This window comes from Drosophila innubila, chromosome X, assembly GCF_004354385.1.
Source record: "Drosophila innubila isolate TH190305 chromosome X, UK_Dinn_1.0, whole genome shotgun sequence".
Classification (NCBI taxonomy): Eukaryota; Metazoa; Arthropoda; class Insecta; order Diptera; family Drosophilidae; genus Drosophila; species Drosophila innubila.
This window is the reverse complement of record NC_047626.1, coordinates 22,494,864-22,521,779: the sequence shown is the minus strand read 5'-3', so window position 1 is coordinate 22,521,779 and position 26,916 is coordinate 22,494,864. Positions and strand designations below refer to the sequence as shown.

Genomic DNA, 26,916 nt, shown 5'->3' with positions numbered 1-26,916 from the left:
CAATTTTTATTTAAAACAACAAAGTTTATATCTTATTATTCTTAGATCGATCTTAACTTTCGATCTTACAAAAATAAAAAAATATTACAAAAGAATTTGATCTCATTTTTTATTTAAATATCAAAATATATATCTTATTAATTTTAGCTCGTTCTCAATTTGTGATTTTACAAAAATTAAAAAATTATGAAAAAATAATTTAATTTAAGTTTTTATTCAAAAAACTAAATTTATATCTTATTAATGTTAGCTCGATCTCAACTTTTGATCTTACAAACATAAAAAAATTATGACCAAAGAATTTAATTTCAATTTTTATTTAAAACAACAAAGTTTATATCTTATTAATTTTAGATCGATCTTAACTTTCGATCTTACAAAATAAAAAAATATTACAAAACAATTTAATCTCATTATTTATTTAAATATCAAAATACATATCTTATTAATTTTATCTCGATCTCAATTTTCGATCTTACAAAAATAAAAAAATATTACAAAAGAATTTTATCTCATTATTTAATTAAATATCAAAATATATATCTTATTAATTTTAGCTCGATCTCAATGTTCGATCTTCGAAAAATAAAAAAATATTACAAAAGAATTTGATCTCATTATTTATTTAAATATAAAAATATATATCTTATTAATTTTAGTTCGTTCTTAATTTAATTTCAATATTTATTTAAATATCACTATATATATCTTATTAAATTTAGCTCGATCAATTTTTTTTTTTTAAATTTAAAATTAATCGTTGCGATCGATAACTCACCTGAAACGCGGTAAACTGCACCATAAACGCTATCGAGATGATCGAGATATTCTTTAAGATGCGCCATGCACAAAACCTAGCTTTTGGCTATAAATAAAGTAAAAAACCAAAAAAAAAAAAAACGAGATTATCGTTGTTTGTTAGTGATCACCGATCAATTTTAGTGTACACAGAGGCGTTGTCATTACATCTACACAGCAGCTTAGGGGGTCCTAAAAAAAGCGTTAGCTCTGACTTAACCAAGCTAAGATTTATATTCATTCCATTTAGCCTAATCCTCTATAAAAACTCCTACATGATTTAGTACAGCACGTAATACTATTATTTTTTAATATTCTACGGGGAATTCCAACTTTAACTGCTTATAATATGATATCATACTGTTTGCTGCGACTTAAAACGATATTCAAATTATTGGAAATAAATCTATAAGTTCAAAAAACATATAAATATCATTCTATGATAGTATATTATTAGCTAAAGCTTAAAACAAGTTTCAACTTATTGGAAAAGCAAATTTTATTAGCTAATTCTCAACGCGACACTATAAAAATATTAAAAAAAATATTGTTTTCATAATATGATAATATGATAGTTATGATAGCTAAGATTTGAATTAAATTTAAATGCAAAAATTTATTTGTTAAAGAAATCGAAGTACTTGGAACTAATTGCTAATCAAATTTAAAAGAAAAGCTGCTCGCAGAATAATAAAAGCTGACCCTTTTAATATAAAAGCTGGATAAATATATTATAAAAACTTCTGAATATTCGAAGTTCTTATAACTTGTTTGACTAATGATTTATTGAATTAATGTATTGAAATGATGATATCATAGAGTATTAACATATGTTGTTTTTAATCTATTTGAAGAGTATTTAGGTTTGGTTTATTGCTTTGCTTTCGTTTGCACACACAAACACACACACCTCGAGACGGACAAGGCACATTGGCAATGTTAATTAATTATTTATGTCTTGCCGCGTTTACGCTTATAGTTTCTAAAATTAAAGGCGAGCATGCGCGCGCGATTTGCTCGCGTTTTGTGTGCGTTTTACATTGCGCATGCGCAACGCGGCCTTTAAATGGTCATAAAAAATGCGCAAGGCAGCTGCCAGAGTCACAGTCAGCGTGCTGAGTTGCTTTTGGTGGCAACAACCAACCACAGCAACAACAACCAGCCACAAACACAGCTCTGGGCATGATCGTAGAACTGGCCAAAAAAAAAATCAAGCTGCGATTTTGCATGCGCCGTTCGCACCATTCAGAAGGTTACATGATGGCAAGGGGTGGGGCATGTGTAAGGGGCCGGACGGGCGGTAGGTAACGCCAACGCAATTTACGTAAAGTTTGTGTGTGTGTGCTTGGAAGGTATGAAACTGTAATTGACATTTAAGGGGGGGGGCCCCCAACAGTTTGGTCTGGCATCAGGTCCACGTTCCCCGGCCAATTAGGTGGGCAACAACAGCAACAACAACAACAACAACTACAACAACAACAATAACAACATCAACAATAACTGTTAAAGCAACAACAAATAACCGCATGCGGTGTTATGCAAGCCGTAAATCGATTACAGTTTTTACAACAATATATGTATATCGTATGTAGTTTTAATATTAGCGCATAATACTTGCAGTTAAGGTTCACACGCAGCTAACGGAACTGGTAGCGAGGGGTGTGCGAGGGCAGTTTGTTTTGTTTGTATGCAAATAAGAGAGCGGGGGGGTACAAAATTTCCCAGTCTTATCAATAAATCGAAATACAATTTCAAATTTAAATAAATAACAAATAAAAATGCTTTTTAACTACGAGATACCCTGCGTTCAATTCTCTAAATACACATCTCTTTATTTCTTTTTGGGTTGTTTTGTTTAAATAAATTATAATTTTTTTTAAACCAATTTTTATGCACTTTAAATCTATATTTTCAAGACATCGTTATTTTTATGAAACAAAAAATGCAATGCTAAATAAAATTTCGACATATCACAATTAGGAGTTTCTAGCTCTTAATATTTCACAGATTTTTTTTAATTTATACAGACAGACAGACATTATCAAAGAAGTGTATATATTTTAATGCATTACACATTTCGTAACAAAATTAAAATACCCTCTTCAAAGTGTATAAAATGCAGAAAAATTCGAAGCATTTTAGATGTGCATGACAATAACAACTAAATACGTAAATTCGTGGAACTGTCAAGTTGCTTTTATGATTCCTCATTATTATTATTGCCATTGTAATTGTTGATGTGCTTTAACAAAACAAAAATTTCATTAAATTGGGTACTAAACAAAACCAAAAAACAAAACAAGTTTTTGGCGACCAATACTCAAAAAAATAAAGACCAAGAAATGTTGTCATTTTCGTTGTTGACCACGTCAGCAAAACCAGGCCCGAATGCATTTGACACAATATTACGCATACGCCACAGTTGCCAGCGCAAAAGAGTTTTCTAGAATGAGGCGTGAAAGTTATTTACTATATGTGGCATGTGAGATGCAGCGTACCTGGCTTGGACAAAAGCGCAGCTGCAATAAATACCAGCAAGTTATCGTTATCGATAATGCGCACTTAACGAAAGTGTTGAGCATTGCATGCGAAATGTATGTGAAATGAAAATATCTGCAACTGTAAGTCGAAGAATTATTGGTCTTCAATTTAGAAATAAGTTAGTTGGACAACATTCGCAGCTGACCGACTTAGGCAGCAAGTAGCTGCCAAACTGCAATTGCAAGGCTATAAAAATAGCATCCAAAACTAATGGTACACACATTTGCATATCATTACGATACAGTCAAGCAACAACAGCAACCAAAAACTGCATATGTATAGAAACTGGTCAACAACAACACGCTGTAACTTTAACCGTTGCTTTTTTTTTTTTGTGCTTTTGTTTATTTTTGTTGCTATTGTCGACGTCAATTCTGTTGGTCTTTGTCGCGGACTCTGTACACTCACACACACACACACAAGCAAACTCACACACAGTTTCTGTGCAAAACAGCTGATGTTTGCAATGGACGGCAGGTGTCGCTGCTGGCCATTTCTAAGAAAACGCCTAACGACAATCAGTCTCAACTACACACATGCATGTGCACATACATATACACAGTAAGTCAAGAAAGTGTTTTGACCAGGGAATCAAACCGAAACAAATATAGGTTCCGGTTTCGAAACAACTATTTCGATAAAAGGTTCTATTTCGATTTTGTCCCTTCGGTTCCGGTATCAGCACTGATAGAATAATAACATAAATGTTATGATTTTCTAATATTACGCAATTATTTGTGACTTCAGATTAAAATAAGACATATGTATTTAAATCTTCAAATAAATTTAAGTTATCAAAATTTGATTTCTTAAAAAAATTTAATTATGTATACCAATACCCAAACCTTGGGTTCAGGGGTATATAAACCAATTCTCGAACCGAACCGATGTCTTGCTCTATGGTTCGAACCGCTGAACCGAACCATAAACAAAATTTTGGGGGTTTGCAGCCCTGATTTTGTCAAAGCACTTTCTTGCCTAACTGTATGTTTGTGTGTGTGTGTAAGTAACACAAATAGTAATGCAAGTGTGAATGTGAGTGCAATAACAATAATTAGATGGCGTTGCCAACAAGTGCGAAACATAAAATAGCATAAAATATTACAATTACAACGACGACAACTACAACTACTACAGGCAGCAGGCACAAAAGGAAAACCAAAAAAAAAAAACAAAATAAAGTAAAATAAAATAAACTAAACAAAAAAAAAAAGCCGCTGCAAACCAGTTACATGCTCTCTGACAGTGAGAAGCGCGTAGAGCGGCGCTGCGGCGCACGAGATTTGCGTTGTTTTATTTTTAAACTCGGCACGTTTCGTGTTTGCCTTTTGGCTTTCAGTCTCTGTCCGTCGATCTGTCCGTCTGTCCACCTGTCCGTCTGTCCGTCTGTCTTTCTGTCTCTCTATCTGTCGGCTTGGGTGTTTGTTTCGCCGTCTCTCTCGCCATCTTTTTTACATGTCTTTTGACTTTACATAAATTTGTATTTGTTATTGAGTTTGGTTATTTGTTGCCGTTCTCTGGTTTCTTAACTTTAATGTCGTTGTCGTTGTTGCTGTCGTTGTCTCTGCACAACCAAGAGAAACGGGTTTATCATTGAGAACTCTCTGTACTGCTTAGTCCACTGTACTTGGAACTGGCTAAATTGTCTGTACACTAAGAGAAAAAAATGACCTCGAATTTAGTATATGCGATTGTTAAAATCCGTACTTGAGATAAGTGTGGGTTACAAAAAATGAGCAAACAAATATTTTAACCAACCATCAAAAATTATGATATGAGAGAAAATAATCTTGAATAAAGTAAAAGTCCAGATTTACTAAAAATTAGTACGAAATATCTTTATATAAGTCTGCAATTCATTTTCGGAACAATTTTTCACAGCGAATACTCACGAACAAGTTCGAAAAATCTTAAATCATGGACATGAAGTCTACAAATCAAGTTTAGTTTAATTGATTTTTTTCTATGATAGAGGTTGAATTGTAGTTAAAACAAGAACTCTTGAGTTCCAAAAAAAATAGTCAGTTTTTGAAATAAAAAAAACCGCATTTAAAATAAAAAATTATGACACTCGGCTTAAGTAATTTCAATCTTAGTGCGTAGCAAAGTTTGAAATGCGGTGCTTAATATTTTTTATTTTGACAAGATAACGAAATTATTGACATTAAGCAATGGTGATATTTTTACGAAATACTTGACTATTTCGCTCAGTGTACATTGGATGCTGTGCTGCCTGCGATCACAGCCTGATGCTGGGTGGTTTACGAACTCACTATAAATTGCCAATATTTATTATTATTATGAAACGCAACTAATTGTGCAATAACTTATCTGCAAATACAAGTGAACAAGTACGCATACAGATGTGGGCAACTCTGGCGATTTGGTTGGTAACCCTGTAATGCAGCAAAACCCAATTCCCAAGACCAACAAACTGTGCCCCAGAGTCAATTAGGACAGGCTCATTTATTACCTGAGGCATTAAGCGATACGATGTTGCGAGTATGAGTTTGTATGTAGATACTTATCGAGTATTCGTATTCGTGTTCGTATTCATATTTGTATTCGTATATTTAAGCGCTTTCTGCTGTCACATTTCTTTTTTTTTTTTGCGTGGGTTTGTCGTTGTCTCTCTGTTGTCTGTTGTCTGTTGTTTCAGTTTCTTGAGGTGAAATTTATTTTAGGTTGCTTTTAGGAGTGCCCACTTTACAGCACCCTCCCCAATTGACCAACGTCCAAAATGAATGATGAATTCATAATCACCATCATCACAATCTCGTGATCATCGCATTCATTTACATACATACAATTATTTATATCTACATATGTATAATTGGTTTTGTTTCTCTCTCCTGAATATGAATACTTCCTTCTTTTATTTGGGACACTTAATAAATAATGTGACGCGTGTCATTATAAAACTTGAAGGCAAACCGAGTTATATTTTTTTATATTTTTTATTTTATAGTATCTCCAATATCGGTGCTAGATTTCCAAGTGAGTTGAAAGACAATAAACGAGTTTTACGCTCAACGCATGAATGAATCTAGCAAAAATATTACAAATATATTATTAATTCGACGAGTTGTTATCACATTTGCTCATATATCGCAATTTACATATATGTAGATCTAATATACATAATGTTACTATACAAATCTAACAAATGTTCTATGTGAACCAGTCTTCCAGTTGAGCGATTTTCAGACAAACTTGATTACGAATACGATTATGAATATTGTTGCTTTGTTGTAAGCTTGTTTTCCGCGTTCAAATTACCAGTGCGACGTGTGTAATTGATATCTTAGCTACATAGAATATAATCTGTCTCAACTACACGTAACTGAAAACAATAGGTCAAGAAATGAATTCAATTTGAGTACTGGAAACTATTCATTATTCGAATTCAAATACAATTCTTTCTACATTTGCTGTTCATTATGCGTACATTGACTTTGCTATTACGAGAGATTAATTGACATGCCCATGCCTATCCCTAATCCCAAAAATCCAAGCTATATCATATAGAGTAGACTTACCTTTACGGGCTCATCGTTCTCAAAGCCGGCATTGGTAAAACCAGTCATTTTGCTGGCCTTTTTCTCAACGTTGTTTTGTCTTTGCTTTTCTGTTCCTCGTTTTTGTATTTTGTGGTTTAGTAATTATAGGAGGAATCCTCTTTAATCAATTAGACGTGGTATATGTTTTGCTGTAATGAGAAGAATTAGAGAGATTGAAGTTGTTGAATAAAATCGCATCTCCATTAGATGATTATAAAACATTCTGATACACAAAGTCAAAACAAACAAAATCAGAAAAAAAAAAATGATCACGTGTTTACAAAAATTGTATATACGATCATTATTTAAATTGAAAACTTATTACATTCACCATTGAGATGGGTAATAATAATAAAAGTCCGAGCACATCTATATGAGAAATACAATATAGTATATAGTAGACAGGGCTGGTTAGTTGGAGGTATATACGATACTTATATGAAATAAGTGCGCCATGCCATGTGTTATATTATAATCGTAGGCACAACAATGCCAATAACAATAACAATAACAATAATAGTATTAAACGTTTTTATAACCAACAGCAACAAAACGAGACTATTGCCAGATTTTCGTTATTGAAATTGCAGCCATAATTGTCGGAAATTTTTTGTTGAAAAAAAAATGATTTGATACGATTTTATGGAATAGGACACGATTCTTTTATTTGATAACTGATCGAAGCTTTATCTTTCTTAAAAAGGTTTCTAAAAATATTATACAGTTTGTATTTCATTTATCGATCTGCTAGTTTTTCTATAAATACATTTTTTTAACTTTATTTGATTGTTAAAGCACAAATAAATGAAATTCAAAAATGTCTAACCATGGATAACTAGTTCTAATGACTTAATAATTGGATGTGTAAGGAATATGAATAATAAGAAGTACCACTAGTGTAAAAGTGACCATAGGAAATATAATAATATTTAGAAGAGAAAATAAGTAAACTTGGAGGACTTAATTATTTCAATGCATGATGCTAATATCACATTAACTTTGCACTAAACTAGCACTTTTAGTACACATATGACAATAGATATGGATAATTTGTGACCATAGAGGATCAAGCTGTTAATTAACAGCAATTATTTCAGTGATCTTGGAGGAATATGTTAAGCTAGTAATTAAAGTTGATTATTTTCATAGATGATGATAATATAGAACTTTCCATAAATGAATTGTCTAGTGTACACTGTACATATGAATGCAAATGTGTGTGTTATGTAGAATGTGCCAATGTTTATAAGTATGTTCCCATCATCTGGCTAACATTTAGCCATTGTTATATGTACATATGTATGTATAGTATTGCTGTAATTAACTGTCGGTCGCGTCAGTTCAAGTTCATGTTTCCTGCTCATACATGTTTTGTATTCTGTTGTTTGTTCATATGTAGAAAGAGACAGATGGACAAGTAGACATCAATTAATTGCATATTAGTCTGTACTTCGCATCCATGATTATTCACAGATTGTAAGAGACTCGGACGCTTCAATGGAGCGATAAGTAAACGAGCTAGCGAAAAATTAGGTAAACATCACATTTTTTTGATATTTTTTTTGATATTTTTAGCTCACACATAAAAGACAACAACAACAATATTAATTCGCATAGAAGTTCTAACAAAAAGAAAATAACCTTAGAAATTAACATAATAACGCTTAAAGTTATGGCTTATAATAAGACATGATTTCAACAAATTAATATTTATGTATGCTCAAAAACGCAAAGAAGAAAAAGATGAAAAGAGCTTCCAAAATACTTGTAGAATCGATGATTTTGGGGCCAATGAGAATTGGTGTGTATGTGTGTGTATCTGGGATAAATAAATGAGCTTGAATACAGGTTTCTTTTCTGGTTTTCCAGTTTTTCAATTCAATTTCGATAGTAAAGAAAGAAGAGAGAAAGAGAAGTAGAAGACATTAACAGTGACATTAACATAAACACTAACATTGGCCGTTAACAGTGCATGCTGTAGGCACTCACAATAAATGTTAATGCAAGTTCACAGGTGCCAGTTATAAATACGTTAATGGATTCAAATTTTTTTTTTGGCACTGTGCGAACTTAACTGTACAATCTACAAGGTATTATGTGTGAGTTATGCAACTTCGTTTTTAAATGTCAACTTAGCTGTGTCTGTAATGATGGTTACAGAGAATTATATATGTGCTCAAATTGCCGTAGCCGCTCTGATCCCGGCTCAACTCAATCGGATGCTCAACTATGGCTGTTAATTTTTGCTGTGGAATACGTATAACTATTAAATATTATCATACGGTATACGATATACGGCAACACAACAGCAGTCGTTTCCGGGTCTTCAATATTAAATAACAGACTGTTACAAAGAACTTTACATAGAGTTAACATTGCAGGCAAAAATATTGTTAGCAAATGTTTTTCTTATCTATATCGAAATAGCTGTTATGTGTGCTATATGATGATTGATTCTATCATGATCAAATTTTGTTTTGAGCTGAGCACTTGTAAAATTCATTTCGATGTAAAATTGATAACTATGAAATAATTTCGGGCATTGGTTAACTAATAAAGCAGCTACCTTATCAATGTGAAAACATTTATAGAAAATTGAATAAAAATAAAATAATAATTGTATAAAAACAGGCTAAACGTTATTAATAAAACGACAACGACATAAACGAATAATATTGAGTAAAGAGAACGTGAAGCTTAATGATAATGATCATGATCATGATCGTGATGATGATGACGTCAGTAGCGGGAGGGAGGGGTGATGGGGAAACTGGCAATTAGACTCGGTACCATAAAGAAATACCCCAACCCCCAACTGCTCCCTGTTACCCTGCTGATCTGGTAGTACCGAGAATATTTGGCATGTGTTCGCGTCGAGCACGTGTTGCGGTCCATTGGGATAGGCAATCGATATAATGTATTAGATATTATTTCTGGTATTTAATTGCGGATTTTGCGGTCGGCGATCTTTGGGATTTTTCTTTTCAGAATCTATTCAGAAGCTGACTAAGTGAGTGATTGATCAATCGATCATATTGCGGTTTCGATTCGATTCGAGCATGAAATTAAAGCTAAATCAACGAATTTGTGTGACGATTGCACAAACTGCAACCGGCAATAGAATCATGTATTTTATTTCTCTTATATAAATACGTATTCATATCTAGCGATCAGTTTGTCTTGAAATATAAACATCTATATATTAGGCATAATAACGATTGAATTGAGACCCGCAACCAAAAATGGCACAATTATTGGCAATTTTCATCATTTTTGTGTTGTTGTTAGTATTATTTTTATTTTAATTTTTTTATATTTTACTTTTGGTCTGACACGCGCCACACACGCTGCCAATACAACAATAACGGCTTTAATATTATTATTTATACTATTAAATTATTATTCTAGCAGAGAGCTTAAAGTAAAGTGGGAGAAGCGAATTGGCTAAATTATTGCTACACTTTTCAATTTGTTGCTGAGCCAGTTTACATTTTGTTGGCTGTATTGTCGTTGCCCAATTTGAAATTCGAAATAAAAAGATCGAAAAATATCGAAAAAAAAACAACACATAGACCCGAGCATATAATCTGCATTATCCGTGGGCCTTAAGTGGCTACGTTTTGGCATGTGCCACAAATAAAACACAAAAACAACCAAAAAAAAAAAAAAACAAAAAAAAAACCGACAAAATATTGTAAAATAACAAGCAAAAGCGTTGAAAAAAGCTAAAGATATTGTTGTTGTCGCATTGACTGCCCTTTACAACAACTGGTGAGTTGATCGCTTCGATCTGCCTTTCAAATATGTAAAAACAAAAAACAAAAAACAACAACAACAGCTACATAGTAAAAAAAAACCCCGTTTGCATTGGAGATAATGGAGTTAAGCACCTCTTGAGCTATTGCGGTTACAAAACTGATGTATAACTATCGTATACACTCCTCTATTGCCAACTAACTGTGTAGAACTCATATATCAAGTTGTACTCGTATCACATTTTTTTTATTTATATTTTATTGTCGGTTAGAGTATATTACTTTCGGTGTAATATTACGTTTGGGTTTTCCTTTATTGGCAATGTATTTGCCATGCATTCAAATTTGTCATGCGCTTTGTTTAGTTTCTTCTTTGGTCTCTTTTAAATACATTTTTGTTTTTTGTGTTATTTCCTTTTTTCGCTGTTGCTTTGTTTTTTTATTTCGGCTTAAATTTTGTTGTTTTATTTCGTTTGACGTTATTTGATTTAATTTTGGGTATTTTGGGGGTTGAGTTTTGTAATTTGGCGCCCAACGTGTGTATATTATAATAACTGTTGATTTACACCATGCATATGAAGAAGATAATGTAGAAGCAGAAGAAGAATAGTAACACTCACACAAAATGAACACTCACAATTAAAATAAAAAACAACTCCTGCCGCTGAGTTTTCGAGTTCCTTTTTTTTTTCGGTCAGCTTTGTGGCCAAGTTGCTGACTGACTGACTGCCTGACTGTCTCACAATACAATGCCAAGAAACGGCGACAACGTGCGAATTTTAAACGAAAAACACTTTCTAGCTAATTGGAGTGATTAGTGGCCAGCGTCGCAGTCGCGTCGCAGTAGCGTCGCTGCTGCTGCAGTTAGTTGTTGCTGCCGCTGTCGCTGTCGCTGCTGGCGTAATCACAAATCGAAATCAAAAATGGACAGCGGTCCAAGAGCGCGCCCAAAAGATATACGAGTATATAGGCAAGGTTATCTACCTATCTATCTATCTAAAGTCGTCAACTGGAAGTGTGCATATGAGCCAATAGCCAATAGAGCTGATTTCTTTTCGCTTGCCAATTTGTTTTTGGCCAATCTAGAATCCAAGAAAAAACTACCGTGTATACTGATAAAAAAAATGTTCGAAAATCCAGACTTTGATCGCTAAACTAAGATTTTTGGTCTAAAAAATGCGACGAGAACATGAAGCTCTTAAATTAAGAAACACACATTTTGGTTTTAAGCACATTTCAAATAAGACCAAGTTCTTATTTTAAGAGTAAATGTTCTTAAAATTAAAATCAAAAATTAAAAAAAATTAAAAAAAATTAAAAATGCTTTTCAAATTTACAACTTTCTTTTTTTTTTTAATATTGACTTTTATATATTTTTTTTAATCTGTCTTGGTAATTTTATAAATGTTATTTTAATTTGCTATGAGTGGGATTCGAGCCGCAGCGGTTTTTAATTAAAATAGTACATATTTATACTTTCTTAACAATTTAAGATTTTTATTCTTGTATTATATATAAGATAAATGTTCTTGATGTTGGAAGTTGGTCTTTTTTTTTCAGTGTACCAAGTGAAGATAACACGGATACACGGTCGAAGCATCGACGCGGCTCTTTTGACTCTAGAATAATCGGAAACTCTTCGAAACAGCTTCGGTATGTCGTGTGCCGGTGTATGTGTGTGTGTGTGCGTGTGTGTGTGCTTGAGAGTGTATATGTGTCTGTTCGGCGAGTTAGATAAGATTGTCAGGCGTCTTGAAGACCGTAAGTATCTAATGGCTATTTATTGTCACTGGGCGGTAGCGCAATTGTCGATCATAAATTCTAATTAATAAACACAAACGCGCTGCGAACCCATAAACAAATCTCAACAATCCACAAATAAAATATCTATATCTATATATACTCGCATATACCACGTAATGTATATATATATATATATATATATATAGAAAAAAAAAATTACCCAAACGCTTGGTTGGCTGTAAAGTGTCAACATCAGCTCATCTGACTTGGCCTGACAACCTTATCGGGCCTATCGGGCCTATCGGGGACTGGACGGTCCCAAGTTATTAGCGCGTGATTATGCGCTGTGATTTGTCGCAGATCATAAATATTGTGATTAACTCTGCTGATGATTGGGGCCCAAGTTATTTGGAAGTCAGGCGGACGATACGAGTGTAACAAGTGCTGAGCTTGTGATTTTATTTTTTTTTACTTTATTTTTATTATCGATACGATCACGATTTCGGTTTCCATTTCGTTTTAATTGCACCTCAGTCGCTATGACTAGACCAATTGGTCGTATACTTAATGTGCCACTTCATAGCTCGAGTGTCTCACTTAATGAGGAAGCCAATATTTAGTTGTCTGATGAACAAGATGTGAATCCTACTGTGTCTTCCACTCGTTACTCATTAGCGAGTGGCTGAAAACAATCAATGTTTGAGTAGATCAATCAACAGACTCAAGATGGCGGCTCATCAAAGCGCTTTTGTTTCATTGAACAGGCTGGCAACGCTGTGCTGTTCACTCGTTACTTGTTACTCGTTATAATGGGTAATCATACTAGGACATCAATTAACAAACATTTGTATTAACAAAGCGGCACTTGAAAGACTCAAGTGTGGCTTAAATTAGACAATTATTTGTATAGGTTGGCAACCCTGCTGTGCTTACTCATTATCGTTATACATTAACGAGTGAGACGTATGAATTTGTTGCTATACAAAATCAAGTGAAAGACTTTTGGCTTAATGAAGTAGTTTCAATTTGGCAATTATTTGTATAGGTTGGCAACCCTGTGGTGTGTACACTCGACACTCGTTACTCGTTGAGCACATTTGTGTGTCAATATGACGGCAAAATGTGAATAAGTTGAAGGGAAGCTCACTTGACACGTGTTCATTGATCTGAAGTGGGATAAAGATGTGCTCCTCAAGTGGCAACAGGGCAACAACCCTAGAGTGCTATGATTGCCATATATTGATAGTTTCGGTTTCATTCGAATACCTAAAGCTGCGATCTGACCTAGTTATCGATTGTGATTGACATTGAAATCGTAGAGATCAAAGAAAACAGAGTTTACAACTCATTGATTGATAAATGCAAATCTGAGCACTACTCCCAATAAGTCATTAGAGAAGTCAATGGCTGATTTGATAGACGGCTTATCACATTACACGAGAGCACACGTTGTCCAAATGAAGGCCAACAATAACATGGAAGCCAACATTGATAAGGTAACAATCTGAAGAGGTTTTGGTACTTTACTATTTGAGACTTCCTGACAGCTCTCCATTGATTAAGAAATAAAGCATTGGATTACTATTAATATTGAATTTGAAATCAATTTGTTAAACAGAAAATGGGATTAAGTGTAAGCGTAATTATCGATTAGTGGGCGTTAATCAAATAATTACTCTAATCAACTTAGCTAATGAAGTGCAGCAGCAGACTTAATGACTCAACGTACACTCACAATTCACAATTCACAATCCCGAGACTTGATGAACTTGAACCCCATCTAAAGGGAGCATTAACTGTAAGTGCTCACCTATAAATAGCAACGAATTCGGCCCATTCAGAGGGCATTACCAGCAGCTGTTAAGCACTCATAGTGTTGCCACCTGTACTTGCAAAAAATTATTGCATATATATTTTTAACTCTTCACACTTTTTGGCCCCAAATCAATTTCAATAAATCCGTAAAACTCTTTGAATCATGTTTGCCGCTTTTTTTTTATTTTATTTTTTTTTTGTCATTTTCTTTGTGCAATTTTTCTGCGAGTCACGTGTATTGCGCCTTCTTCTCTCTATCTCTCTCAGACTTTCTATCTCTATCTCTGTCTATGTCTCTGTGAGTGTGTGTAAAGTGGACTTGGGTACTGGTTTTGCGTCCAGGTATTTGACTATTTTTAGCCAACATTTTTAGCTGCTGATTTCATTTCATTAAGCGCGATACTTGAAATTTGCTTTTGCCTTAGCCTATTGCCTGTTGTTGTTGTTGTTGCTGCTGCTGATTTCTGGTGTTTGCTGGCATATTTTTTATTATTGTTGTATTGAATTTTTAATTAAAACGACAGCAACCATTTCCATAACCGATTGTAATCAATAAAACGACTACATTACGTATACGTAATTGTGCCAAATACTCAACAACTCAACAAACTGTCTACAAATTGACAGACTAAATGGCAAAACTATAAATAGGACGAGCCTAGTGCTCATCATCTCATCTGTCTGCGCTCAAAGACTATAAGGATATTAATAAAAATAATATACACGTATGGACATTTATTAAGAGGCTGAAAACATTTATAAGGTAGCTTCTAGTCGATCAGTCGCTCTTATTGTGGTTTTATTCATTGATAAAATAATCAATTCAGATATTTACAAAGTTGCTATCTGTTACAGCATTTTTTATATAATTATTAGAATCAATTTAAATGTGTGATATTTATTTAATTAAAACTCGAAACTTAATTAATAAATTGCATACAACGCAACAGAATATTATTTTCTTTATGCAAGTATTTTAAATTTCAGGAATATAAATATATATGAGAATATATTTCTAAGAAAGAGTTTTTAAGCTGATTACTTCTGAAAATCTTGTAAGATTAAAGCTTAGTAAACCTTTTCCAGCAAATTACAATTTTGAAGTGTATTGAAATACAATACAAATAAAACAAAAAATTGTGCAACTAACTTTCAATGAAAAATCAAAGCTGAAAGTTAAAACCTATCATAAATAATTACAGTTATGTGAGTTGGGCTTATCAGAGTGTTGAATAGAGAGAGAAAGAGATAGAGAACTGGGAAGTTTGTCGATAAGAACAATTTACAGTTGGTTTCGGTGCTTTTGATAATCTTTATAGTGAATCAATTTAAATTTGATTAAGCTGTGATTTGATTTCACTGTTCTGCAATGGCAATAAAATGCCAACAATCGACTCTATCATATATATAGCCATATATATGGCCAGGGATTATAATGGGGCACATGCACACACACACACACACACACACACACACAGTTTAGTTTATGGCTCGAAAGTCACGCGAAGCACTCGAGTCTCGAGACTCGACAATTCGCTGCGAGGCAAAAAGAACGAGGACGGAAATTGGCAGCACTGGCTGGAAAAGCTGAGCTGTTTGCATGCCATAAAAAAAAAAAATGGAAAATAAACACACAAAAAATAGCATACTATATATAAGTTAATATTATGTAGTTACACATGTGTGTGATAAATATAAATAAATAATAATAATATGAAATAATAAAAAAAATCATTGTTATTAATACGATTATTGTGTGCACAGTTGCGTGTTAATTTTCTGTGATTTTCGCTACTGAATTTATATGTGTGTTTTCTGTATTTTTTATTTTTTTTTGTGTTTTTCCTCTTTTCAATTTACCTAGCACAATGCAAATGGCTCACATCCAAAGTGCCGCCAACTCTACCTCTCCCCTGCTGCCCAGATCCCCGCATCTACACTTTCTCCCCACCTGGCAATTCACAATACTCCCACGAATGAATCTCAGAAAAAAAAAATTGAAAAATTGAAAAAAAAATAAAAAAGGTTTTCAATGACGATCTGTGTAGATTAACTATTATTAGAGTTTTTTTTTTTGTTTGGCAGTCAGCCCCTCGTGCCACCCTCTACTCTCGTTTAACGTCCCTCAAAACGTAGCTTGTTCACTTAGCCAAGCGATGGCCATTGGCCAAAATCTATTTATTGCGCAAATTGTCGCATTTGCAGCCAATGGGCCAAAAGCCTAATAATTAACTACATAACTAGATGCCAAAACAACTGCAAATTAATGTTAATAATTAAACAACAGCAACAGCCATAACAATTATCGAATGTCACAAATTATTTATGGTTTTGTTTTAGTCAAATTCAATTGACAAAAAAATAAAGAGTGACAATTGTTATTAACTAATTGCTATTCTTGTTCGTATAATTATTATTATTGTTGCAATTACTGCAAAGTTCAATCAACTCTTTAATTTGTTAAAGCTGCAAACTTGAATCAATTTCAAGTTAAATTCAAGTAGACAAATACTAATTAAAGTTAGTAATTAATAGCTTGACTAGTTAATGAAATCTTTAAATTTACTACACTTTCGGTTGTGAAATTGCTTGTGCATAAATTTCTAGTTACATTTGAGCATAATAATAATAATAAATATTATGCATGTCGCCCAATGATTTTGTTTATCAAGAAGACATCGACAAATAAATAGTGTAAGTGTGTTGGCAATTGGCCAGACTGAGAAGAGAGAGGAGAGGAAAGGGGAGGAGAGGAGTAGAGACAACATGAAAGATTGTAAACATATTCTAGGGCAAGTGCAATTTGTTTGTTTGTTTCATTGCGCATACGCTCGGTGGGCCAATGCGAAGATCAACGAAATACAAGAGACAAAAGCAACAACTGGCAATAATGGCAAAAAGGAATGGCACAAAAGGAATAAAAATAGATGCAAAAAAGACAAATCAAATGAAATAGAATTGTATTTATATAGAAGTTCTCGCACATGCCACAAACCTCTTGGCGAAAATATCACACATACGCACCGGGTGCAAGTGCAAATGTTGCTGCTGCTGTCGTTGCTGTTGTCGTTGCTGTTGTCGTTGCTGTTGTCGTTGCTGTTGCTGTGGTCAGTCACCGATGCTGCTGCTGAGATGCGTCTTGGCCAACTGCTTCCCACAGCGCAAACTAAACGAATGAATTTTGTTTTTGTTGCACTTCTATCTATCTATCTATTTGTCTATCTATCTATGACTGTCTGTCTGACTGTCTCTCTATCTGTGTGTTTTTTGTGCATTTTGTTGTTGTTTTTGTTTTGTACGACCGCCATCGTGGCCGAGACCGAGACCGAGACCTTCGTCGGCGATTAGAATGCAATTAGTGGCAACAGCAGCAACATCAGCAACAACAACAACCACAACACCAACAACAACAACAACAACTGCAGTTAATAATAATAAAACAAAACTTCAACAAAGTTCTAAACAAACAAACTAAAAAAAAAAAAACAAATAAAATAAATAAATAAAAACAAAACAAAACCAAACATTGCATTGAGTTTCAATTTCAATTTCAAATCAATTTCAATTTAATTTTTTTTGATTTAGTGATTTGTGAATTTATTAAATTTTTTTTCTATAATTTTTTTTTTTGTATTTATTAGTTACTTGGTTAGTTTTATTTACGTTGTTACCTGTGTGTCGCCGTTCAGCTTTGTTTTTGTTTTTTTATCTCACATAATAACTTCCGCTTTTGGCGGGCAGATTTAACGTATACTTTTTTTTAGTTAGTTAGTTTTTATTATCTCTGTTTATTTCAACAGCAATCGTAAGAATAATAATTACTTATATAGCATATTATTTATGAGAAATGAGGGAAAAAAACAGCGTCAAGTGCGGCCCCATGTTTTATAATTATTATTTTAGCCTCCGTTTTCTTTGCTTAGCCCAGTTTTTAGTTTTATTTCTTCTTCTGTATTTATCTTTATTTATTTCTTGTTTTTTTTTTCTTATATATTTTGTGCATATTGTTTTTTTTTTTTCTTCTTTCGCCCATCCGTCGATTAGCAGCGCCAAGGTTTACACTTCATTTGACTTTCGGCAGGCTTTTGGGCAAAATAATTTCAATGAGTGTTGCTTTTTGGTGTCTTTTTTTTTTTGTTTGCCCAGTTGGCACTTAGAACGATTCTTTTTTCGGGTCTGCTTGATAAGTACATACATATGTATGTGGGTACTATGCTGTTGGTCGGGCTGAAAAGTGATTATGGCCTGGCTGAGTACAATATATGATCTCAGAGCTCTTGCAAATTGCCTTGTCATTAAAATTGCCACCTGTCGACTGTCGGAGTCGCACCTACATATCTAACTGGGATTTGTCCGTTTTTAGAGTTGACTTTTTACGTCTTACGATTTTTATTTCATTTTATTTTATTTTTTTTTTCTTTGTTTTGGCAATGCAAATAAATCACATTTTTTAGCCATGTTACAAAGCGTGTTCTTAGCTCGTTTATTATTACTGATCATTAAGTGTTTGCCCAGCCACAACTTCACACAATTCGCTTTAAGCTTCAATTTCAATTGAGTTACGCTTTTTTACTTTTTTTTCGGCTTTTTCTTCGCTTTTTACGTGTGCATGTATATTAAGTTATTTTTTCTGTCCTCTCATTGGCGTCTCATTTGTAAAAGCTGTCAATCCAATGATGCTAATGAGGCAACACAACAACAAGATTACCTCTACCCCCAATCCTCAACCCGCTATCGTTTCCCATCCATATCTATTGCCAGGTTATATGGCCGGGAAAGGCCCAATTGTCTGAGCCCACGCCTCATACACGAAATTCATAATTCGACTGTCGATTGTTTGTCAGTTTTGTGACAGCACACAAATAATAATAATAGTAATAAAGAAATAATAATAATAGCAGTATTAATAATATTGACTAATTCAAAAGTATGCCATGGGAATTATTTGAGCAATGCGAAACTCTTTAAGCTGATTTTTATGATCCTACAATGATCAACTTGAAGTTGGCTGCAACTGGAGATTGCTTATTAAACAAATTAAAATCGATTGATTATCTTTTAAATAACATAAAATTGAATTAAGCACACAAAATCAAATCATATATAGAGTTAAGCAAATGTTATTAATTATTATTTTTCAATCAATTGTAATTATACGTGAACTTGTAGCACTAGGTTGCAAGATAGATAAATAAATAAATAAATGAAAAGCCGCCACATAACATCGACTTGAAGTTGGCTGCACAGGAAACAAAATTATCGATAACAAGTGCATTATTAAACTGTCCAGCATCGACTTGAAGTTGGCTGCACATGAAACAACTCAATCGATAATAATTGCATTTTTCACATGTCCAATTCGTGCAGTAACTTTATCGATAACAACATGATTGTTGACCTTTCTGTGCAACGACTTGAAGTTGGCTGTGCAAATTGATTGATAATAATGGCAAAATCGAACTTAATATAAAATTCGTATCATTTATTGATTATTATTATTATTACTATTGCTGTTCGAAGGCCTTTCCCATCTTTTGTGCTTTTCACACCTATTTAATTAAGCTAGTATTTTGGAAAAGTACTTGAATTTCCACGTGATGTTCGAGCCACAAAAATAGAATTAATAACGCAATCCAATTGTTGTGGACAATTGTTGTTTGTTGTTTTTGTTGTTGTTGGCACTTGAAGTAATCACTCAGCATGACTCAGGATTCATTCACATTATCATACGCATACGAATACGAATAAACATATGAGTATTATAAATAAACAGTTGATATTCATGGAAAGACACGAATAATTATCTGGCAGTTTCACATGTATCTCAATCTGTAGCTGTATCTGTATCTGTATCTGTAGCTGTTATGAAATGCAAAATCTTATCGGGTTGCGTTTGGGTTCGGTTACCGTGCAAAATGATCTTAATGTCTAACTAGCCCCATCAACGTGGCAGTTGCCACCAGATTCAGTTGAGTTGGACAGTCTAGAGTCTAGAGTCATGAGGCTACAACGTCGACGTCTTATCATTTTGCCAACGGCAATTATTTGGCTATAAATAACAATAAAAGTTTGGCCGTAAATGCGGCCCGCGACTTTATCAGCAACATCATCAAGAACATCAGCAACAAGATCGTCATCTTCATCATCATCATCATTAACTTTGTTGTCTGGAGTGAAAGCCAAACAAAATTTTCCAGCATCACAACACATGGAAATTTACCAAGCTTTCAATGCAGTTCAAAAGTTTTTCCGTTGCGCCTTGAAATCCATTCTAAGGTCGCAGTCGGCTTTTATTTGAACTTTTGCCTTTTAATATTTATATCGCTTACAAAGAAAAACGAAAAAACAAAAGACGAAAGACGAACAAAACCGAACAAAATGAAAACAAGTTTGCGATCAGGGCTGCTGGGCATGTTTTTTTTTGTTTTTTTTTTTTGGGATTGTATTTTTTTTTTGTGGCTTATGCAATCTTGTTTTTAGCTGGAGAATACCCCCTGCTGCAGCCATGCTATGTGCAGTGTACACTAGACAGCAAAAAAGGGCAGTCAGAATGAATCACAATCACAACTTATCTCAAGGTTTTCACTTGCACTTGAAATTGCTTCCCCGAATTTCATATTCAAATATTGTAAATGTTTAAAGGTTGATTTAAAGATCGAAAACATATATTTATGTTGTGGTTGTTCCCTAGTGTGATTATCAAGCTGATTAGCCATCAATTTGAGACATGCAAATTAACTGTCGGCCTGTCTTTATAATATGATTTCTTTTTTCAGATATGCAAGATGTCTATGGTTAATATTCAATCAAAGTTGCTGTTGTTCATTATGATGATGATCATGATAATGATAATGATAATGATGTTGCTGCACGCACACGTTGCTCGAATATTTCAAGGCGTGTTTATGTATCGGCAACTTTTGACTTTTAATGAAGTGATAACAAACGAGTCAACTAACTACAAATAACTCTACCGGGTCGCTCCAATTTTGTTGTTGCTGCAGCTGCTGCTGCTGCTGCGCTGCTGCAGCGCTGCTTTTGATGCTGCCTGTTAATTTCAAGTGCACATAAATTATTTGCAAATTGTATTATCGGGCGTGTCTAAATATTTGTGCGCCTGTTTGGCACCTGCCGTACCAAAAGACGCACAAGACGTCGACGTCGACGTCGACGCACATGGCGTATGAGTAATAAAGTCAATCTGTCAACTGCTCATCATCAGCAGCCAGAGGAGTAGGTGATATTGTGTAAACGATCGCTGCGATAACAAACATAACAATCAGACTGGCAGAAAGGCAGACAGACAGACAGACAGACAGACAGACAGACAGACAGAGGGAGACACTGAAATTATTATCAATATTTTGCTGTAACAACATCAACAACAACAACAACAGCAACACGTCAACGATTTGTTAAAAGGAGTCGTCAAGAAATTGCGCAAAATGTGCACATAAAATTAATAACAAACACTGCCAAAAGAAAAACAGCAACAATAAAAAATTATTACAGCAAAAGGGCGAAAGTTTATACATATATATTTGTGTTTGTTTTGTTTAACAACAAACAAGAAATAAAAGGAAGCTGCAAAGAGAATGCAAATACAGCAAAAAAAAATACAACAACAAAAAAAAACAGGCATAACTTATATAATAAAAATATAAAATGAATACATAAGTTAATGCATGCCATACAGTTATATAAATAGCTATATAATTAAACTGAACAGTGCCAAAAAAAAATCTAAAAATTAATTATACTCTGTAATCTTTAACGAGATTTCAAAAGGTAGTTGCATAAACATTTCCAATCAATTAAATTTGGCGCTTTTTTAAAGGAATTACGTAATCTATAGCAATCCTTAATAATAAAAAAACCACAACTCTTATTTGTCAGCTTAAATGCACTGAGTATCAGCCAGTCGATCATTTCCGGCAAACATTTAAATGTCAACCTTGAAATGCCAAAGAATAAATCTTTTGTGATTTTGATCTCAATCAGCATTTATCTGCAACTGCAATCAAAAGCCGTGAAAATAGTTTATCAAGACGTTACACAACACTGCAAATTGCAAATTCCTATTTAACAATTTATTTATTTTCTACGCCTTATTTAGAGTTCTGTCAAAGACGCTTGATGGTTGTTTTTTTTTTCGTAAATTATTCGTTAAAAATTGAAAAATGTTATTGTTTACTAGTAATTAGTTAATTTGCAAAATACGCAATTAAAATTAGCAACTTAATAGTCAGATGCCACATAATTTACCAACAAATTATGGCAAAATAGAAAAGAATATACATTTTAATAATTGTAATTGAGTGTCGGAGAAAACGTGACAAATTAAATTAAATTATAGATTAAAAAATGGCAAAAAAAATTGAAGTTTTAATTATGTGGAAAAGTTACTGCAGATGTGAAGATATTTAAGCAATTCAAATCTTAAAAATAGTATTTTCTTGACCAAAAAAACATAAAAGGTTGTTTAAAAACAAAAAAAAATTAAATTTTAGATATCTGAAAAAGTTACTACAAATGTCAAAATAATAATGGAATTTAAATAATTAATAAAAAGAATTTTATTAATACACTTAAATATATTAAGCAGCTTGAAAACTAAAACAATCAATTAAAAATATTCAAATTGAATAATAGTACTAGATTTACAAATAGGATGTTATGTAAGACCTCCCAGATTTTCGAGGCAGAAACTGAGACAGTGTACGAGTATTTTCATTAATTTGTCAGATTTGTTACAGCTTAGACAACAAATGATGAAATGTTTATTTAAATGCGAGTACTGTTAGAATTAGTTAGCTGATTTTAATGCAATGCACACACACAGTTCCTATAAATATAATTATTTATGAAAAACAATAGCAACAACTACAAATGAAATACAATGTTTGCTGTTTGTATCTTCGCACACAAGTCTAAGTATCTCGCGCAGCTTGTAAGTATCTGCAACTCTGTGTGTGTGTGTGTGTGTGTGTGTATCTGTGTATCTGTATCTGATTGTCTGTTTGGCGATTTTGCGGAAGTGCATTGATTTTCCACTCAAGTGGGCACTTGACTTGACGCTGCCTCTGCCTCTGCCTCTGTCACTGCCTCTGGCGACGTTGACGTCGCTGTTCAAGTAGAAATAATTTTCTCACCTTTTTGTCGCTCTCCAAAAAATGCTAATTAATTTTTTTTTTTTTTTTTTACTTTATAATTGTTGCTGCTGTTCACAGTTGTGACTACATTTAATTAGAACTTGGCGCATTTTTTCAGTTGATCTGTTATCGTTACAGCATTTATGCAAATTGTCTTGGAAGTGGATAATTTGCACTAACGGAAATCCGTTTGCAACTTCACAGCAACAAGAAAAAAAAAAAACAACAAAAATTATATTGGACTTTAAGTTTTATTTTGTTATTAGTTTTTGTAACATTTTGTTAATTTTTTGCGTTTAAAACGCATCTTCGAAGTCAAATCGAAAACAGAAACTGAAACTGAAACTAAAACTAAAACTGGTAAAGTGGAGCGTCGTCATCAGTGAAAGTTTTCTATGCTGATTTTAGTTTGTTTTTTTTATGTTTTTTATGTTTTTGTTTTTTAGTTTTTTTTTTTTTTATTTTTGAGCCGAGTTGTGTATCTGCTATCTAGGTGAAGGGGAGGGCATTGGGGCGGAATACCCATTGAAAAGCTGCGCATGTGCGTTGATCGCTTAAATAACCAGACACCTCATGCAGCGCGCATGCCAAACGACAAATCAGCGGACGTATCCATAAGATACAGATACACAGACTTGGATTCGCTTGAACGTCACATGGCCACATTTGGGCAATGGGCAATCGGCAATCGGTAATCGGCAATCGGTAGTCGATCGTCTCCGTCTCCAGTTTGTTAATTGCAAAACAATTAAATCCCTACCTCCCCCCTTCCTATTGTCTTTTTTTAAAATCGACACTAGACTGCCAAAATTGGCATCAAAATGCGACATCTGCTCAGATGACAATTACTCGAAATTGCGACTTGAGTCTTGAGTCATATTTCAACTGTCCTGAATTCATAATTGCGCAGAAAAAAAAAACTCAGTCAAAATTAAAGTTTAAAATTCTTGATTTCAGCATGAATTAAAAAGGATTTAATTCAGGCGAGTTCTACAAATCTTTAACAGCGCAAAATCATAAAATCAAGCAACCATTTTTTGTCTAAAAAATTGTTAAGAGATTTGACAAAATGTAATTTATTGAATTGAATTGAATTATTTTTTTAATTGAATACAAATGAATAAAATAAATTTTTAATGAATTTTTTAATTATATTTAAAATATTCCTTAGACCAATAATTTAGTTTTTTTGATTTCGAATTATTTTTTTAAGTAAATAAAAATGAATAAAATACATTTTTAATGAATTTTTAAATTATATTTAAAATATTTCTTAGACCAATAGTATAGTTTTTTTGATTTCGAAAATATGTTCGCATGGTTGTTTGCCAAAAGCAATTCTTTCAAAAACTACAGATTTCTGCAACACACCTGTATATATAGGATTTTATTGTTGAATAAACATTAAAAAAAAGTCAAAGAAGACAAAACTAAAGAAACTCTTACAAAACCCTAAAAATCAAACTGTTTGTTGTGAGCCAAATAAAATATCGAGCTTAAATCAAGTATTTTGTGCCTGGCTTAAGATAATCCGGAATAACCATTCTTATGACACCGCATTTAATTGATTTTATTCCGGAAAGCTGGATTTTTCTTTCTGTGTATATATTTATTTACATACTCTCGTTTTCAATATTTTTCTATATTTGTTATTAATTTTATTTTTGTTTGAATTATTTTTTTTTTTTTTTGCATTTGCATTTTGTTGGGCTAGGCAATGACTTTATTTATTTTTTTATTTTGCAACTTCTTGGACTTTATTTTTCTTAAGCTCACTGCACACACACTCACACAATCCCGTATACCCGCTGGGGTGGGGGGTTTGGTGGTGTAAGGGGTGTAGGGGGTTTGAGCATTTGGGTTTTCTGTTTTCATTAGAACTGTTTGATAATATACTTAGTTGGCTGAGACGCGGTATTTATGGTTTCTGTTACTAAAACACACTGTGCACATTGCACAATGCAATATTTGTTTATTATTGTTAATTGTGTTTGGTTTCATTTGCTCAATGTCTGCGTCTGCTTCTATGTGTCTGTGTGTGTTTGTCTGTGTGTGTGTGTTTCTGTGATTTTTCTTCTATTTTTGTTTTTGTCGCCATTGGTTTCACTCTTATACTCTTGTCTACCCTTATACTGAGCATAGAGGCTCTTTGCGAAAATTGGTGCATTTTGCAACTCTTATATGCGCTCTTATACGCGAGTCTTATACAACGCTAATAATCCTTCTTAGCTCCAAAATACATAATTACAATTACAATAACAAATTACAGATTTCAACACTTACCGTGATCACAACTCTTATACGTGCAGGTGCGAGAGAGACAGCCAGTTTCGAGTCTCAGCGTGTGCGTGTGTATTAGTGTGTGTGTGTGTATGTTTGTATGTGAGAAAAGCTCAAACAGGATGCGCCGCTTTGTAAAAAACACTTCCGTCTTGATTGGTTTTTGTTGTTGTTGTTGCTGCTGTTGTTTATTGTTGTAAATTATTTATGATATTTTTAAATAAATTTATGTATTTGTTCCTTTTTATTTGACTGTTATTTGTACTTGCAGTTGAATTTCTTTTCTTTTTTTTGTAATATTGTTGCTTTTTTAAAAGTTTCTCTCTCGGCGAACAAAAACAAAAAAAACAAACTGTTCTTAATTTACAGGAAGCGAGGCTCGGATTGGCGGGGGCGAGTAGCTTACATTTCCGTTTTATTTCCAATATGGAGAATAAAAAAATTAATATTTTACTTGCCAAAGGACGCGAAACTTTAGCAATCAATTGTCATTTACTGTTTGTTGTTAAAAACCGACCAAAAAAAAAAAAAGTGTTTTTAAATTTCTTATTTTATTAAATTGAATTTGAAAGTCTGTTTTTTGTTTGTTATTGAATTTCCTTTAAGTGGTGTTTTCACAGCTGTGCTGTATTTATTAAATTAAATTTTGTAATTGTTAACTGTTAACTGGATGTAGATGAAATTTATAATTTTATAAAAAATTTGTGTAGTTTTTGATTTTTGGTAACAAAAAACACGACCAACTCGAAAACGCACTAAAACGGTATTAAAAGCCGAGACTCAAATTAACTTTGCAAGTAATTTACAAAGCGACTTGAAGCGGCGCGAGAGCCGAACGCGAAGCAGAGCGACACGAGCGCGACACGACACGACAGACAGAGGGAGCGAGAGAGAGAGAGAGAGCGACGAACGATGAACGATGCTTTCGTATATTTGGAGTTCACTTCACTTTTTGCACTTGTCGCCTTGCGGGGGCGCTGCTCGCAGAGGAAGAGTTGTGGGATCTGCTGCTGCTGATGCTGCTGCTGCGCTGGCGACGTCGACGTCCGCGTCGGCTGCAGATTGTTGATGGAAATTTGCGTATTTTTTTGTTGCCCGAGATGCGGCCAGATAACTGACACTGACAAACTGACAACGGGCCCAAAACAGCTGCTCGTTATCGTAGATCGTTGATCGCTGATTGCGTCTGTGTCTGTGTGTGTGTGTGTGTGTGTGTGTGTGTTTGGAGCGTGCTTGGAGAGACGGCAGCTGTTGTTGGCGTTCGGCTTGGGA

At 33.6% G+C, this 26,916-nt stretch overlaps 1 protein-coding gene and 2 long non-coding RNA genes across 3 annotated transcripts in view; all 3 read right to left on the bottom strand.

Moving 5' to 3' along the window:
- Window positions 1–844, bottom strand: part of LOC117788351 (UNC93-like protein) — a gene marked incomplete at its 5' end in the record, with an annotated part of 4,541 nt that extends 3,697 nt beyond the window's left edge. The window contains one exon of the mRNA XM_034627104.1: window positions 779–844. Coding sequence (XP_034482995.1) covers window positions 779–844 — 66 coding nt within the window. The remainder of the gene's footprint in view (window positions 1–778) is intronic.
- LOC117794037 lies at window positions 845–26,916 on the bottom strand. Its single transcript, XR_004618345.1, has 3 exons — window positions 25,648–26,916; window positions 6,879–7,048; window positions 845–865 (listed from the first exon to the last, which is right to left on the bottom strand). It is a non-coding gene; the product is annotated as an uncharacterized LOC117794037 (long non-coding RNA).
- LOC117794038 lies at window positions 17,914–25,641 on the bottom strand. Its single transcript, XR_004618346.1, has 2 exons — window positions 25,261–25,641; window positions 17,914–18,033 (listed from the first exon to the last, which is right to left on the bottom strand). It is a non-coding gene; the product is annotated as an uncharacterized LOC117794038 (long non-coding RNA).